At 43.8% G+C, this 15,069-nt stretch overlaps 1 protein-coding gene across 4 annotated transcripts in view; it reads right to left on the bottom strand.

The window, feature by feature from the left end:
- ARHGEF12 (Rho guanine nucleotide exchange factor 12) overlaps window positions 1–15,069 on the bottom strand; it is an 888,740-nt gene that overhangs the window by 285,928 nt on the left and 587,743 nt on the right. For all 4 annotated transcript variants that reach the window (XM_086956791.1, XM_086956792.1, XM_086956788.1 and 1 more), the window contains one exon: window positions 12,457–12,618. In XM_086956791.1, the coding sequence (XP_086812917.1) occupies window positions 12,457–12,618 (162 nt within the window). The remainder of the gene's footprint in view (window positions 1–12,456; window positions 12,619–15,069) is intronic.

Genomic DNA, 15,069 nt, shown 5'->3' with positions numbered 1-15,069 from the left:
CTCCTCCTTTGGATGATATTGCGCATGGGCATCGGCTCCATCCCCAGATTGTTTTTCGCCATTAGGGAAGTGATGGAGCTGTACAAGAGGTAGTGATGTCCATGTGATTTATATCTAATTAAGATAATACTGGAACAGATAAAGGTAGGCGGGTGGGCGTGTGTAACTTAGCAGCTCTACATGTCAAGAACAGATGCATACTGGTAAGTAGCATTTTCCGTTCGAGGCATAAGAGCTGTAGATGACACACTAAGCATAGATTGTATAGCAGTTCCCACACCTTGCGGCGACCACCAGTATCTGTTGCAGTTGTTTGAAACAGTGTTTTTAGTACAGCCTGGCCCACAGTGGCTTGTTGTTTAGTTTGCACATCTACACAGTAATGCTTTGTGAATGTGTGCGGTGTAAGCCATGTAGCTGCTCTGCATATGTCATCTAAGGGAATGTTCCCTAAGAATGCCATTGAAGCCCCTATCTTTCTTGTTGAGTGGGCTTTTGGAGGAATTGTTAACATACCTTTTGCTTTTTGGTAACATATTTGTATGCATTCAACAATCCATCTGGCGATCCCTGATTTTGATATGGGGTTGCCTTTATGTGGTTGTGAAAAAGACACAAAAAGTTGTTTTGTTTTATGAAAAGTTTGTGTCCTTTCGATATAGTACAGCAGTGCTCTTTTGACATCTAAGGTGTGTAGAACTCTTTCTGCGACTGCTTGAGGCTGCGAGAAAAATACGGGCAGCTCAACTGATTGATTCAAATGGAATGGTGAAATGACTTTAGGAAGGATTTTAGGATTAGTACGAAGAACCACTTTGTTATGATGCATTTGCAAAAAAGGTTCTTGAATGGTAAATGCTTGCAGTTCACAAACCCTTCTGAGAGAAGTAATTGCTACTAGGAAAGCTACTTTTCAGGTTAGGAATTGCAATTCACATTTATATAATGGTTCGAAGGGAGAACCCATTAACCTTGTAAGAACAATGTTCAGGTTCCACACTGGTGCCGTTGGCGTTCTGGGAGAAATTATTCTTTTGAGTCCTTCCATGAAAGCTTTAATAGCTGGTACCCTAAAAAGAGATAGATGCAATGGCAGCAAGGTATAGTCTGATAGACGTATAGGCTAAATTACACTTTTGAAGGTGTAATAGATATCATATGATGTGTTGAGGACTAAGGGATTTATTTGGTTGTTTTGGTAGTATATGACAAAGCATTTCCACTTAGCAGCATAACATGCTCTAGTAGTGGGACGTCTAGCTTCTTTACTGATGTTCATGCATTCTGGAGGAAGGTTGAGGTAACCAAACTCTATGACCTCAGGAGCCAGATCGCTAGGTTGTGCTGAGCTGGGTCCGGGTGTCTGATCTCTCCATGGTTCTGTGTTAATAGGCGTGGAGATAGGTTTAGTTTTTGGTGTGGTTCTACAGACATTTGCAACAGCGTGGTGTACCATGGTTGTCTGGCCCACGTTGGAGCGACTAGAATGAGCTTCAGGGAATGTTGTTGTAGTTTGCATACCACTAATGGAAGTAGTGGGAGAGGAGGAAAAGCGTACGCAAATAGTTTTGACCAGTTCATCCATTTCGCGTTGCCTTTGGACAATGGGTGTGGGTATCTGGCGGCAAAGCTTGGGCATTTTGCGTTTTCGTGGGTGGCAAAGAGGTCTATCTGAGGTTGGCCCTACATTTGGAAGAACGGATGAAGAACTTGTGGATGAAGTTCCCATTCGTGGATCTGCTGTGTTTGTCGACTTAGCAGATCTGCGATAGTGTTTTGTACTCCTGGGACGTGTTGGGCTAAGAGGAAGATCTTTAGCGGTATAGCCCATCTCCATATCTGCTGTGCTAACTGAGAGAGCTGCAGAGAGTGTGTCCCCCCCTTGTTTGTTTATGTAGTACATAGCTTTCATATTGTCTGTGCGGACTAAGACATCTTTGCCGGACACTTGAGTTTGAAAAGCTTTCAGAGCTAGAAACACAGCTAGCAACTCAACGTGGTTGATGTGGAGTAGCTTTTGTTGCGGTGTCCATCTGCCTTGCATGGTGTGATGCAGTAGATGGGCTCCCCAGCCAGAAAGCGATGTGTCCGCTGTCATGACTATTTGAGGAACTGGCTCTAGGAACGGTCGCCCTTCGGAAAGGTTTTTGGTGTTCCACCATTGCAGAGAACGATGAGTCCGACCGTCTACCAACACTAGGTCTGTTAATTGACCTTGAGCCTGGTTCCATTGGCGTGCTAGGCACTCTTGAAGTGGACGCATTTGCAGTCTTGCGTGAGGTACTACAAATACGCAAGATGCCATCATCCCTATGAGCTGCATGAACACTCGAGCTGGTAGCGAGTGTTGCGGTTGGAATTTTGTTAGGAGAGTTTGTACACTTGTTATCCTGGCTGGAGAGGGATAAGCTAGTGTTAGTTGGGTGTTTATTGTAGCGCTGAGATACTGTTGTATGTGCGAGGGTTGCAGATGCGATTTGGCGTGATTTACCATGAATCCCAAGTCGTGAAGCAGTTGAATAGTAGCGTGAGTGTGTTGCACACACTGGCTGTATGAGCTGGCTTATATGAGCCGGTCGTCCAGATACGGGAAGACATGAATATGTTGTCTTCTTAAGTGTGCTGCTACTACTGCTAGGCATTAGGTAAACAACCTTGGCGCTGTTGTGACTCTGAATGGGAGCACTTTGAACTGGTAGTGTTGCCCATCTAGCACAAATCGGAGATATTTTCTGTGCGCTGTGTGGATGGGAATATGGAAGTAGGCGTCCCTGAGACCTAGAGTGACAAGGAAGTTGTTTAGTACCAGTAATGGGAGGACTTGTTGGAGTGTGACCATATGAAAATGATCCGACTGCATGTAAATGTTTAGAGGTCTGAGGTCTAGGGTGGGTCTTAAGAGATCCGTCCTTCTTTGATATTAGGAAATATAGGGAATATACTCCTTTGTTTTTCTGATGCTCTGGAACTATTTCTATTGCATTTTTCTGCAGGAGGGATATTAACTCCTGTCTGAGCAATGTTAAATGTTTCTGTGACATTGGACGCTGCTTGGGTGGTATGTTTGGGGGGGTAGATGTTAGTTCTAGACAATAACCCGATTGAATTATTTGGAGCACCCACCTGTCTGATGTGAGGTTTTCCCAGGCTGGCAGGTATTGTTGGAGTCCTCCCCCGACAGGAGTGGAATGGGACGGGGGAAGGGGAAGGGAGTCATTGGGCAGGGGTAGAGGCAGAGCGTGAGTTGTTATTTTTGCCTCTGCCTTTGTTATTGTTACCCCTGTAACCACCCCTTTGACAGCCTTTGCTGTAAGTAGACTATATAAGGGACTTTGTACGAGGTAGAAGTTGTGTCTGCAGTATATCCCCTGGTGGCACCTCGATAGCATGAGCGACAAAATGAACATCTGGGAGCCTGCGACTGCAGGGCTCCCATAGATTTGGCGGTGTCTGTATCCTTTTTCATTTTCTCTAGTGGATCATCTACTTCGGGTCCAAATAGGTGTTGCTCATCAAAGGGTTGATTAAGAATGCCACTTTGTACCTCAGGTTTGAACCCTGGAGTGTCTGCGTAGTAAAACGCTGGTGTTAATGCCCTAGAGGCAGTGTCTGCTGCATTGAGGGCACACCGAATAGAGGTGTTTGTGATGTTTTTCCCCTCTTGGATAAGTTTGTTTGCTCAATCCTTGTACCTGTCAGGGTGGTGCCTCATTAATGACTCTAGCTCATCGTAATGTGTCCTGTCATATCTGGCTAGTAATGCCTGTGTATTGGCGATCCACCACATATTTGCTGCTTGAGATGTTGTTCTTTTCCCTAATGCGTCAAGTAGCTTAGACTCCTTACCTGGTGGTGCAGCCTCACCTGATGTTTGTAAGTTTGCTCTCTTGCGTGCATTGGAAACTACAAGTGAGTCTAGTGGTACTGGACCTTTAATATATGCGGAGTCTGAGGGGGCAGCTTTATATTTTTCCTCTATACGAGTGTTAATGACCCGAGTTCTGACTGGGTCCTTGAAGACTTCAGGGTCATGCTTGATCACTCCTTTAAGCATCGGTAAAATGGATGAGGACCTTTGTGTGTTATCAAATGTATCCATTAGGAAGTCTTCCTCAACAGGGTCTGTATGTATGTCTACCCCATGATATTGTGCGGCCCTGTGAATTAATTCATTAAACCCTATAGTGTCTTCTGGTGGGGAAGGCCTTGAGGGGTATATATCATCCTGAGGGACATTTGGGACATCTGGGGTGGTATAATCATCCCACGGGTCTGGGGATCCTGTAGGCGTGGCTGGGTCAGGTGTGTTACCCCCCATGTCATCAGAGCTATCATCCCTGTTTGGTATGATAGAGGATGCTGGGGAATGCTGTGGTATGGGAGGATGTGGTGATGGTGCAGGAGAAAGAGAAGGGAAGGCAGTCTTAAGGGAGAGGTAGCCATGTCCTTCTTCTTTGAATGCAGAGTTGGAGCTGGTGTGTCCAGTGGTCGCTTTTTTGAGGCCAAAATTAAGTGTCCAGTGATTGGATCCTTAGCTAGAGTCTTTTGAGCAGGGTCTGGATAGGGTAAATCCTCTGCAGGAGGTTGATCTTTTGGTGCGGAGGAAGACTTGGGCACCGAAATGGCTTTGTTTGGTTTCTTGACAATGTCTTTCACTGGGGGAGCAGCAGTCTTTTTCGGCTCCGAAGCTTTTTTCGGATCCAATGACTTTTTCGGTTCCGGTGCTTTTTTGGAATCCGATGTGGGTTTGCTTTGTTCTGACCTGGGTTTCGTGCCGAAGGAGTAGTGGTCTTTTTCGGCGTCGATGGTTTGGATGTCGGTGCAGTTGTCTTTTTCGGTGCCAGTATATGTGCGCCGGCACCGTGTGAAGGTCGACTAGAGCTCGAGTCGCCTGAAGGCTTAATTGGCTTCTTAGCCCCGCCCGAAGGTGGGGCAGTAGAAGCGGAGTGGCTGTGTGCACCCGATGCCCGAGGGCGAGGGTGTGACCGGGGCCTTCTGTGTCGAGGAAGGGTCGGGGTCGACGGTCTTACTTACGACCCGCTGCACTGGAGTGATGCCCTCAACATCGGAATCTTCTGCCTCGAAGCTGCTGTCTATGTCGTGCTGTTCTGGGACGTTGACGCCTTCCTCGAAGATGTCGTCCAGAATCGGAGCTGAAGATCTTTAAGCCATTGCTCTCCTCGCTCTTCGGTCCCGGATAGTCTTTTTAGAGCGGAAAGAGGCACAAGCTGAACAATCTTTCGCCTCGCGCTCCGGAGAGAGGCAGAGGTTACACACCTCATGAAGGTCGGTGTGGGGAAACTTCGACCCACATTGAGGACACTTTTTAAATGGCGTCCTTTCCATGAGCTGGAGTCGAGGCCTAGCTAGGCCCGAAGGCCATCGACGACGACCGGAATAGAGATTCTTGATGTTGAAGAGTAGCGTTGACTGGAAAGCGTTCGAAACTAAGTTTTGTAAGTTGGTGAGGATTGCGCCCCGAGGGAAATCGGTTCCAACATGGAGCGCTGGAAACCCATCCGAACCCGGTGGCGGAAAAAAACAATCTGGGGATGGAGCCGATGCCCATGCGCAGTATCATCCAAAGGAGGAGTCACCTATCCTGTGACTTCCAAAGACTTTTCTACAACAAAACAAACTGAAAACATCCGGGTCCAACACTAGGTGGCCATCTATGCATAGTGTGTAATCTGCAGCTCATATGCCTCGAACACTTTGTTTTCATGGCTACAGTCCTAAGATCATAGTCTTTGAGGTTAGTGCAATTGCGCCTGAGGCGTAAAAACTGGCCCATAGGTATACTCTCTTTCTGGCTTTTAGGTGATAACTGTTAAAATGTAAAAGGGTGTTTCTTGCCCTGGGCTTTATATAAAGATCTACTTCCAGTTTTGAATCACACTCTCTAATTTCTATGTCCAGAAACTCTATTTTGTGAGTTCCTATGTTGGCGGTGAAGCAGAGATTATCGTCGCATAAATTAATCCAATCGAGGAAATCCATGAGAGCTTCTCACTTCACCTACTCCATACAAAGACAAGGTTGTCAATATAAAGCAAACAATATTTCATGGATTCGTAGAAAGGGCGACTTCATTATATATGAAGTGATGTTCAAACAGGGCCATGTAGATATTCACCACTGTCAGTGCACAAGAGGCCCCCCTACTTACCCCCTTCACTTGTTTGAAAAGGTTTCTATTAAATTCAAAGGAGTTTTCCTCAAGGACAATGTGTAAAATGTCTAAAATGAAGGACACATCACAGTCTATTTGGTAATAAGAGCTGAACCATTCCACAGCTGTCAGTGCTCCTTCTTGCGGAATGTTGCTGTAGAGGGACTCTATGTCTAATGTGACAAGAGCGTCTCTGATAACTAGAAATGGGAGACCCTCTACTTTTTTGATTTTCTATTTATTGTCCTTAATATGTGAGGTGGTTTTAGATACATGTGTACCTACAATTTTGACAATGTACTTGGAGATGGGTTAGCTAACTGACCCTTTAGTTGTAACAATAGGTCGATAAGGAGAATTGAGCCTATCTTTGTGTATCTTTGGTACCCCATACACACGGACCATACGGGGGTGAATGACGTTAAAAAAATCATTTATTTTGGCATAGGGTACCTTTTTCCAATGCCCTTTTTGTCAAACTTTTTATCTTTCTCTGAACTCTAGCTGTTGGGTCCAGGTTTACTGGGAGATAGTGAACTGTGTTACTGAGGAGGTTGTGCATGTTGGAGACAAATATCTGTGTCTATTACAACAAAACCTCCCCCTTTGTCACAGTTTTTCACTGTCAAGTCCTTAGTCTTTTTTAGTTCAACTAGAGCATCACATTCCTCTTTTTGTAGGTTAGGGGATGGGAGTAGGTTGTCCTTAGTAGCTGTTTTAAGTTTGGACATAACCACAGTTTCAAATATGTTTACCTCTGGGCCCACTTGATCCAAAGTAGGAGTGAAAGTGGATCAAAGGCGCAACCCTGACCTATTGATTTCACTTATTTCTTTACAAGGGGAGTTTTCAAAGAATTTTTTTGAGATGTATTTTGCGAAAAAATGACACAATGTCCTGGAATATTTCAAATATGTTAGCTCCCGTGTGGGGTACAAAGGAAATACCTCATATTCTATATCAAAAGCCTAAAATCAAGGCCCAGTTATAAAAAATAATAAAAATAATCAAGTGTTTTTGGGAAAATCAAATACATCAGATCATGTACACAATATGATGACAAACAAGGTTTCAAATACTGAATATACCTGTACATGTATATATTGTGGCAGGCATGTAGGTTGTTTATATTTTATATTAGAGAAAAGAATGTACTATTATCAATAAATAATGATTTTTGTATTTTTCCATCACACTGGTCTCTCCCAGTGTTTACTTGTTGGCTTAGGAACTAGTAGTTGTTGAAGTTCCCTAGGATTTTATAGTATGTATTATTTCCCTGCCTAGAGAAAGTTCTCATTAGTAGCAGGGGGTCGTTTATCTTTACACCTGTTGCTTTTATAAGCAGCAGGCTTCTCCCCAGGGAGCAGCATTGGAGTGGCATTGAGAGGGAGGCCTTTGCCGCGGTTTGGTCCAAGAAGAATCAGAGACTATACTTACTTGGTCCTCACGTCCTAATTCAAACTGACCACATACCTCTCAAGTGGCTAATGCAGATGAAAGGTGAAAATCTTAAACTGTTGAGGTGGTTTATCTCTCTATAGGGTAGTGTGTAGTGGAACACACACCAGGGACTGCCAATGCAGATGGACTTTCCAGGCTCATCCACTAAGAACATGAGGACTCTCTCTAGGGAAAGGTTAGTCTCATCCTCTTTCGTTTGGGGGGGGGGGGGGGGGTTTGTGAGAAGGTGCCCTCTTTCTGCATGGTTGCCCCCACTTTTTGCTGAACTGCTGAGGTACTTTGACTGAGTGTGCCCTGGGATCCTGCTAATCAGGTACCCTGGGCCTATATTCTTTCCCTAAAACTGCACTGAAGCCTAAACCCAATTGGCAATCTCTGGCCACATATCAGTCCCTGGTAAATGGTACCACAGGCACCCAGGCCACTGTGACCAGGGAAGTCCTCTAAGGGCTGCATCACTTATTTTGCCACCCTTAGCGGTCCTGTACCTTTACACTCACACACTGCTTTTGCAGGCTGCATGTTTCTGTGCAGAACAAAGTGAAGAGACGACAGGCACATACCACTGTGTGCCATGCCTACAACCCACTGCTCTGGCATAGATCAGTCACCCCTCTAGCTGGGTGTACTATACCAGTGGTGAAAGTACATGTGCATAAGCCCTGTCCCCCTACAGTGTCTAAGTCCATTCTTGGACATTGTAAGTGCAGTGCTGACATTAAGAGTATAGGGTGCTGGGAGGTTGTCAATACGAACTCCACAGCACCATGATGGCTACACTAAAAACTGAGATGTTTGGTATCAAACTTCTTAGCACATTAAACCCACATGGATGCCAGTGTGGGATTTAATGAAAGTGCACCACAGAGGGCATCTTAGAGATGCCCCCTGAAAAACGACCTAACTCAAGTGTCCTGCCTGAGTGGCTGCTCGCCCGCTGTCACCACCAGACAGGTATCTGGATCCCTGGATGGAGAACCTGCTCCTCTCTGGGATCTGAAACAATGCACATCCTGGAACGAGGGAGGAAGTGTTTGCAAGTCACTGTTTGTTAGGGGAAAGGGTGTTACGCGTTGAGGCACTCCTACCCCTACCTTTGGAATTGTTTCCTCAATATTCTCCTCTATAAAAACCTCTGGAGGGAGAGAGTTGGGTATTGCTTTTATAAAAGGAAACATTTGAGTGCGATGATGTGGTTTTGGACGTACCTCTATAAAAAGAACGATGAAAAGAGCCTCTATTTAATGGGAACTTAAGTGCTCCCATGGCCTTTGCCACGTGTCCTTTTTCATTTTTTCTAAAGCCCTATTGACTTCAGGACCAAACAGATTATTCTTGTCAAAGGGGGGTGTTTGAAATTGAGTGTTGAACCTCAGGTTTAAAGCCTGACATTCTAAGCCATGCATGCCTTCTGAGGAGAATGCTGGTATTGTTTCCCTAACTGCGGTGTCAGCAGCATCTAAAGCACACCTGATAGAAGAGTTAGAAATTCGTTTTCCCTCTTGAACTAACTCTTTTGCTTTAAGTATTCTTCTGGGTGATATTGGGGCAGTTCCTTCATCTCATCCCAGTGTGCCCTGTCATACCTAGCTAGCAGGACTTGTGTATTTGTGATGCGCCAGTGATTAGCAACTCAAGCAGCTATACGTTCCACTGAAGCATCTATGAGCTTAGATTCTTTATCCTAGGGAGGAGCGTCACCAAAAGTTTGCGATTTAGCTCTTTTGCGAGCGTTGGACACTACACGGGAGTCAAGAGGCAGATTACCTTTAATAAAGATAGAATAAGAGGGTGAAGGTTTATATTTTTTATCGACACTAGGATTCAAAATTCGTGCTTGCAAAGGATCTTTGTAAATGTCATCCGTGTGCCTCATAATGCCCTATAGCAAAGAGAGTGTCTGACTTGACCTGTGAGTGGACCCAAGTGTCTGAAATAAAAAGTCTATTCTAATGACTCTTTATGTAACGCTACGCCATGGTACACTGCTGCTCCAGCTAGGAGTTCCTGACCAGCCACATAATGATCAGGTGGGGAAGGCTTTGCAGGGTAAAGGTCTGGGTCGTTGTCCAACGGAGAGTCAATGGTGTAATCCTCTCATGGGTCTATAGGTATTTCCTCATCAATATCTCCCTCTTCAAGCTGTGAAAGTGGAGATCCTTGAGGTGTAATGTGTAAAGGATCTAAATGTGGAGAAGGGGGTGGAAGTGGAGGGGATGGTAGAGCAGGATAAACAGGGTTGGTAGACACATCCTCCTCCTCCTTTTACGGAATGTTATAATGAGAGTCCTCAGAAAGAAGCTTGTGTATAAAAGGAGATTTAGCATTAATATGTCCTGTGTCAGGATTGATGTAAATCTTTTTTTGTTTTTGGATCCAGTTTGGGATGAACAATATCTAAATTAGAGTCAGAAGGTTCTAAGTTGCTGTCTTTTGATTTCGGCACGGAAGGTTTGGATGCCGGGATGGATTTGCTTTTGTGAGTGGAAGGTTTTGGCTCCGAAGCATGCTTTCCTTTCGACGCAGAGAATTTCAGCTCTGAGCCAGATTTGGGATTCGAACTGGAAGGGTTTGGATCCAAAGAGGAGTTCGGTCGACTCTGTTAAAGCCGGCAGGCTTGACTATCGGTTTTGGTGACGAACCGGAAAACGGGCTGTCAGATACATCGTCTCGGTAAAGACCTTGGCCAGAAGGCAGAGGTGGTCCCGAAGCCTTATGAATTTTGGGTATGGTCTGAAGGGGCCATGGGTACTCAGGGCACCCTGTCCCGGAGGCACATCTTCCGACTCCACGGCCATCTTGAGTTCCGAATCCGATTCTGGAACCGAGATGGCCTCTTCTTCTGCCGCTTCAACAGCTTTATGCTTGGATTCTTCACCGAAGATATCTGGAGTGTGTTGAATATTCTGATGTTGCATTTCATGACGCCCAGCCCATCGATCGTGAGGAGTGTTTTTGGACCGAAATGATTTACAAGTGTCACAGTCGTCCTCCTTCTGCTCCGGAAACAGTCACGAGTTACACACTTTATTTGAGTCAATGCAAGGATATAATTTAAACAGACAGAAGACTGGACCGACGCGGTTAGGCTCGAAGGCCTCCCACAATGTTTTTAAACGAAAATGAAGGATTCGTTGACTGTAACGATATGCGGAGAAGTGGGAAACCGGTACGAAACAATACCGTCAGGGGTAGAGTGGATTGCGCATCAAGGGGAACCCGTAGAACGGTTTCAAACTGGGGCGCAACAATAAACGTACGAACCAGATGGCGGAAAAAACAATCTAACAATGGAGTCAATGCCCATGCACACTATCACCGAAAGGAGGAGTCACCTTACTTCTTTGAAGAAAAACAACTTGCAAACATCCGGACCCAACACTAGATGGCAGGAGTATGCATAGCATGTGTTTCTACAGCACACATGACTCAAACATACATTTACTTGTTATTTTGCTACTTCTAAATGTTTTACTCTAGTTCCTTTGTTTAATGCAGACTGTTCTGTGCCACTGCTACCCAGGAATAAGCGAAGGGCTTAAAGAAACATAACTGGACTTAATAAAGGTTGTGACATTATTACGTGGTGATGTCTCACAACCACTTCACATAATAATCCCCTTTCCTACAGTCAGCTAATGTAATATGAAAATAAAAAGGTCAAAATTATCACTATCAATTTGTGCAATGAAGTAGCAACATTTATACAGTTTTTATGCATGCAGAGGTCTAATCCTTGAGGTTATCCAACAAGAGCAGCACTATCACTGGATAAGCAACCAATATAAAGGACTCTAATATCTAAAAACTGGAAAGCCCCAACTAGATCTCCTTGAACTCAAGGACACCTGCAGCCTGTAACTCTTGTAGACACATTTTACTACTTGACTTTTCCTTATCTCCTATAAATCGTAACCCTCAATATTATGGGTTCAGGCGCTTGACTCACTCACAGGATTCGTGTAACGGTCTCCACATTATCTTCATGGGTTTAGTTTGTATGAGCTAGTTTAATTTCTTGTGCTACGTAAGGAGGTGCACCTAGAAGAGAAGTTCAATCTCATGAATTTTGCAATGAAATCCTTTATTTATCAATCTTCAAGTTTAAAAAAATACAATCCAGCCAACGTGTTCCGTTCCAAAACACTCTTAGAACTTCGTCAGGGTTTTGAAACCAGACCCCAAGGAGACTACAAATCGTACTTATCATGGTTACGGACATGGGGCTCGAGAACGCCCATTGGAATTAATAAACAGCCAGCAAACAATGCTGAAATATTGGTATAATTAATGAGTGTTGGCCTTAATGAAATTCAAAGCCCTGACAAAGTTCCAGGAGTGTTTTGGAACGAAACACGTTGGCTGGATTGTATTTTTTAAATTTGAAGATTAAAAAATACAGGATTTCTCTGCAAGATTTAGGAGATGCGACTTCTCTTCCTGGTGCACCTCCTTACGTACAACAAGTCTGGAGTCTGTCCAGCAGTGGCACTAAACGGCGGCAAGTGCCCAAGGATTTGTGCATGGGACATTTTACTGTCAATGATTAACACGTGAGGTGCAGCCTAGACAGTCTGTTGCCGGGTCTTGCTTTCTAAGTTGGTTGTGATGTCCACTCAATTTAACTTCTGCTTTAAGATTGTTTGTGCACAGGGAGTCTCCATCCTCTCATCAGCATGCATCTTTCCTATTGAACTACATATTTTCAGGTATAGGCACCTGCATCCTCCGCTAACAGTCCTAACACATCTCCACCAATTTTCATCCTTAATGTTCACTGTCTCCAAGACAACAAACTACCAAGCAAATAAAATATTTACCTGTAGCCACCTGCCGAACTAGCACAGTGGTGAGCTTAATGATTGGACTGAATTGCTTGCTCTCTCCCGAAGGGTTCGGGACCTTATAACTTCTTAGAACCAGCTTATCATCTTGCTTCTGCAGAAGAACCAGGATATCCTCCAGCAACAAAGTATAGAGATCTGAGAAGCGAAATACAGAAGGGCAACATATTGGTAAAAAAACAGTACATTTGTATTAAGAAAAATTCCTTTCTACATCTCCTAAATAGAGGGGGAGGGTAGAGCTAATACTTTAAGGTAAAATCGGCAACTGGAAGGGGGGGAAATACTATGAAAATGTATGATGTGAACATCTGATCAATTTTCTTGTTACTGATTGTATTTTATGTCATATTTTCTCCTGGTTTTCAGTGCATTGTTTGGGTTAGTTCCTGTAAGCTAGAATGGGTAATGCCATTTGGCTGTGCTGAAGAAATAATAACCTAAATGCTCAGGGCAAGTTTTAATATGCCTAATACACCTAAGAAAGAGTCTCTTAACTACTCAGGATACGTCCTCATGAGGATATCCTGAGTGGCCTAAACAATGGGCCTAGACTAGTAACCATAGCTTCAGAATGTAGTCTGAACACCTAGAGCCTGTTAATTCCAACTAAGGTATTTTAAGGCAATTTTTTTTCTGACAGTCACCATCAAGTCCCAATTATTAATGCCTCAGAATATTCTGAACTAGGCTATGGCAATTCAATCTGCCCGGTGGCACCAGAGAAACTGCTGCATCACCTTCAGTAGGGGCAGAATACCACTGCCCTGGGCACATGTGATCTCATCACCCCACTTGCAAAATTTCTACGATATGCAGCAGAATTCTTTTCAAGGTAATAGTTACTACAGAGAAATCAATCAGTAAGTCTAACAAATTTGTATAGCATAGGCTTCGAGAGGTCCTCTACTGGTGCATCAATTATTTCTCTCTGACCTCAAGATACAGATAGCAATGAAAAGGTTACTATCTGTAGGAGCACTTTTGCTGTTTGAAGACATTTCTGGATTCACATGAAGAGCGTTATAATGCTATATAGTGGTAGAGATCTGAATTATCCCTCTTTACTATGTTTTAGGTGGGTGTAGTCCCCCTCCTATAACATCAGATGCACATGAACACTCAGCAGCCCAGCGTGTGATTTGAAATCTTAAGATTATTTTTTCCCTTGGTGCGTTGTACTCTTCTAGGGCTGTGTACCTTAACTTATATAGCAATTGCACCTTGTTTAGGTCTTAAACCTTTTTAGGGAGACTGGGGGTGGGCGGTGCATGTTAATACAGAAAGGTTTTCAAGCTGCATAACTACACCTACATGAAAGTGATTTTTTTTTTTGCAGCATTAATCTGTTCTAAATTAGCACGCTGTGCACTGAGTATGTAGCAGTATTTCCACCACTTGGGAGGTTGGTTTGTGAACAAGGGTCTAAAGGCCCTGTGGCCCATCTGAGTTTCTCTGTTAACTTGAATGCCTACACAATAGTTTATTGAACGTTTGGCCTGATGACCATGTGCTAAGTGTTAAATGTCATTTATAAATATATTCCATATGAAATGCAAGGGGATGGGCTGTGGGCATCCCTTATCCATAGTGAAGTTACGCTTTTTAGTTTGTAACAACTTTGGATGGCCTGCACCGTCCAAAGGTTCCTTTTGTGACTGGCAAGCCTATGTATGTTTGTGAGCATGCATGGTGCACTGTGGACGTTAGACTGACATCACTGGGGGTGGAGTGAGGGGTGGGGGATATACCCGTTGAAGGTTTTCCTAGAAACAGGGAAAAACAATAAATAGGAAAAAAAGATTTAATTTTCCACCCAAATTCTACATGACAGGATAATGTACAGCATGTGAATCCAGAAAATATTCAACCTGAGAAGCCTATGGTGAAAATGTTTGCATGACCCCCGGCTAAAATCTGGAACATCTTACCTCTGGACCTGCAGATCAAATTACATCTGCACAGTTTAGAAAATTATTTAGAACATGGCTGTTTACAAAATACTTTTTACAACAAAAGGCTGTAGGACAGGAAGTGTGTCAGAATGCCAGGAAGCCACTTTGCATGTGAATGCTCGACAAATAATAATTTAACATCAGCTACCAAGTACAAGGAAAGCTAATTATTTTAACATATTAAAAGGGTAAAAACCACAAAATTCTGTAAAAGGGATAGATACTTTACAGTGACTAAAACTAGCTGTTCAGTAGCCAACTTTAAGGATTAAGGGCTTCTAGTTAAAAGAAGTATCAGCCACACACTGATGTTACAGGAGTGTAAAAATCGGTCCTATAGAAGTGTAAAACCAGATGCAAACCTTACCAAGGAGGAGCAGCAACAGTACAAATTTGTAACTTAGCACATCCCCCACCGTGCTATAGGAAATCGCTAACCATGAAACAAAAAAGGGTCCTTATGTAGCCTGTGACAAGACATTTCATTTTTCAAAAGTAATTTGTGACCAATTACATAATGTACGAACCACAAAGTGTCTCTCTAGGACAGGAAACATTAAAGTTTTTTTTCCACTGTTACATGGACAGTGGTCTCCAGCAATAGAGACTCCACTAAGCATCGTAAAAGTTGGTG

The sequence above is a fragment of the Lissotriton vulgaris genome, chromosome 2_1 (genome assembly GCF_964263255.1).
Source record: "Lissotriton vulgaris chromosome 2_1, aLisVul1.2, whole genome shotgun sequence".
NCBI lineage: Eukaryota > Metazoa > Chordata > Amphibia > Caudata > Salamandridae > Lissotriton > Lissotriton vulgaris.
This window is presented reverse-complemented; position numbering and strand designations above follow the sequence as displayed.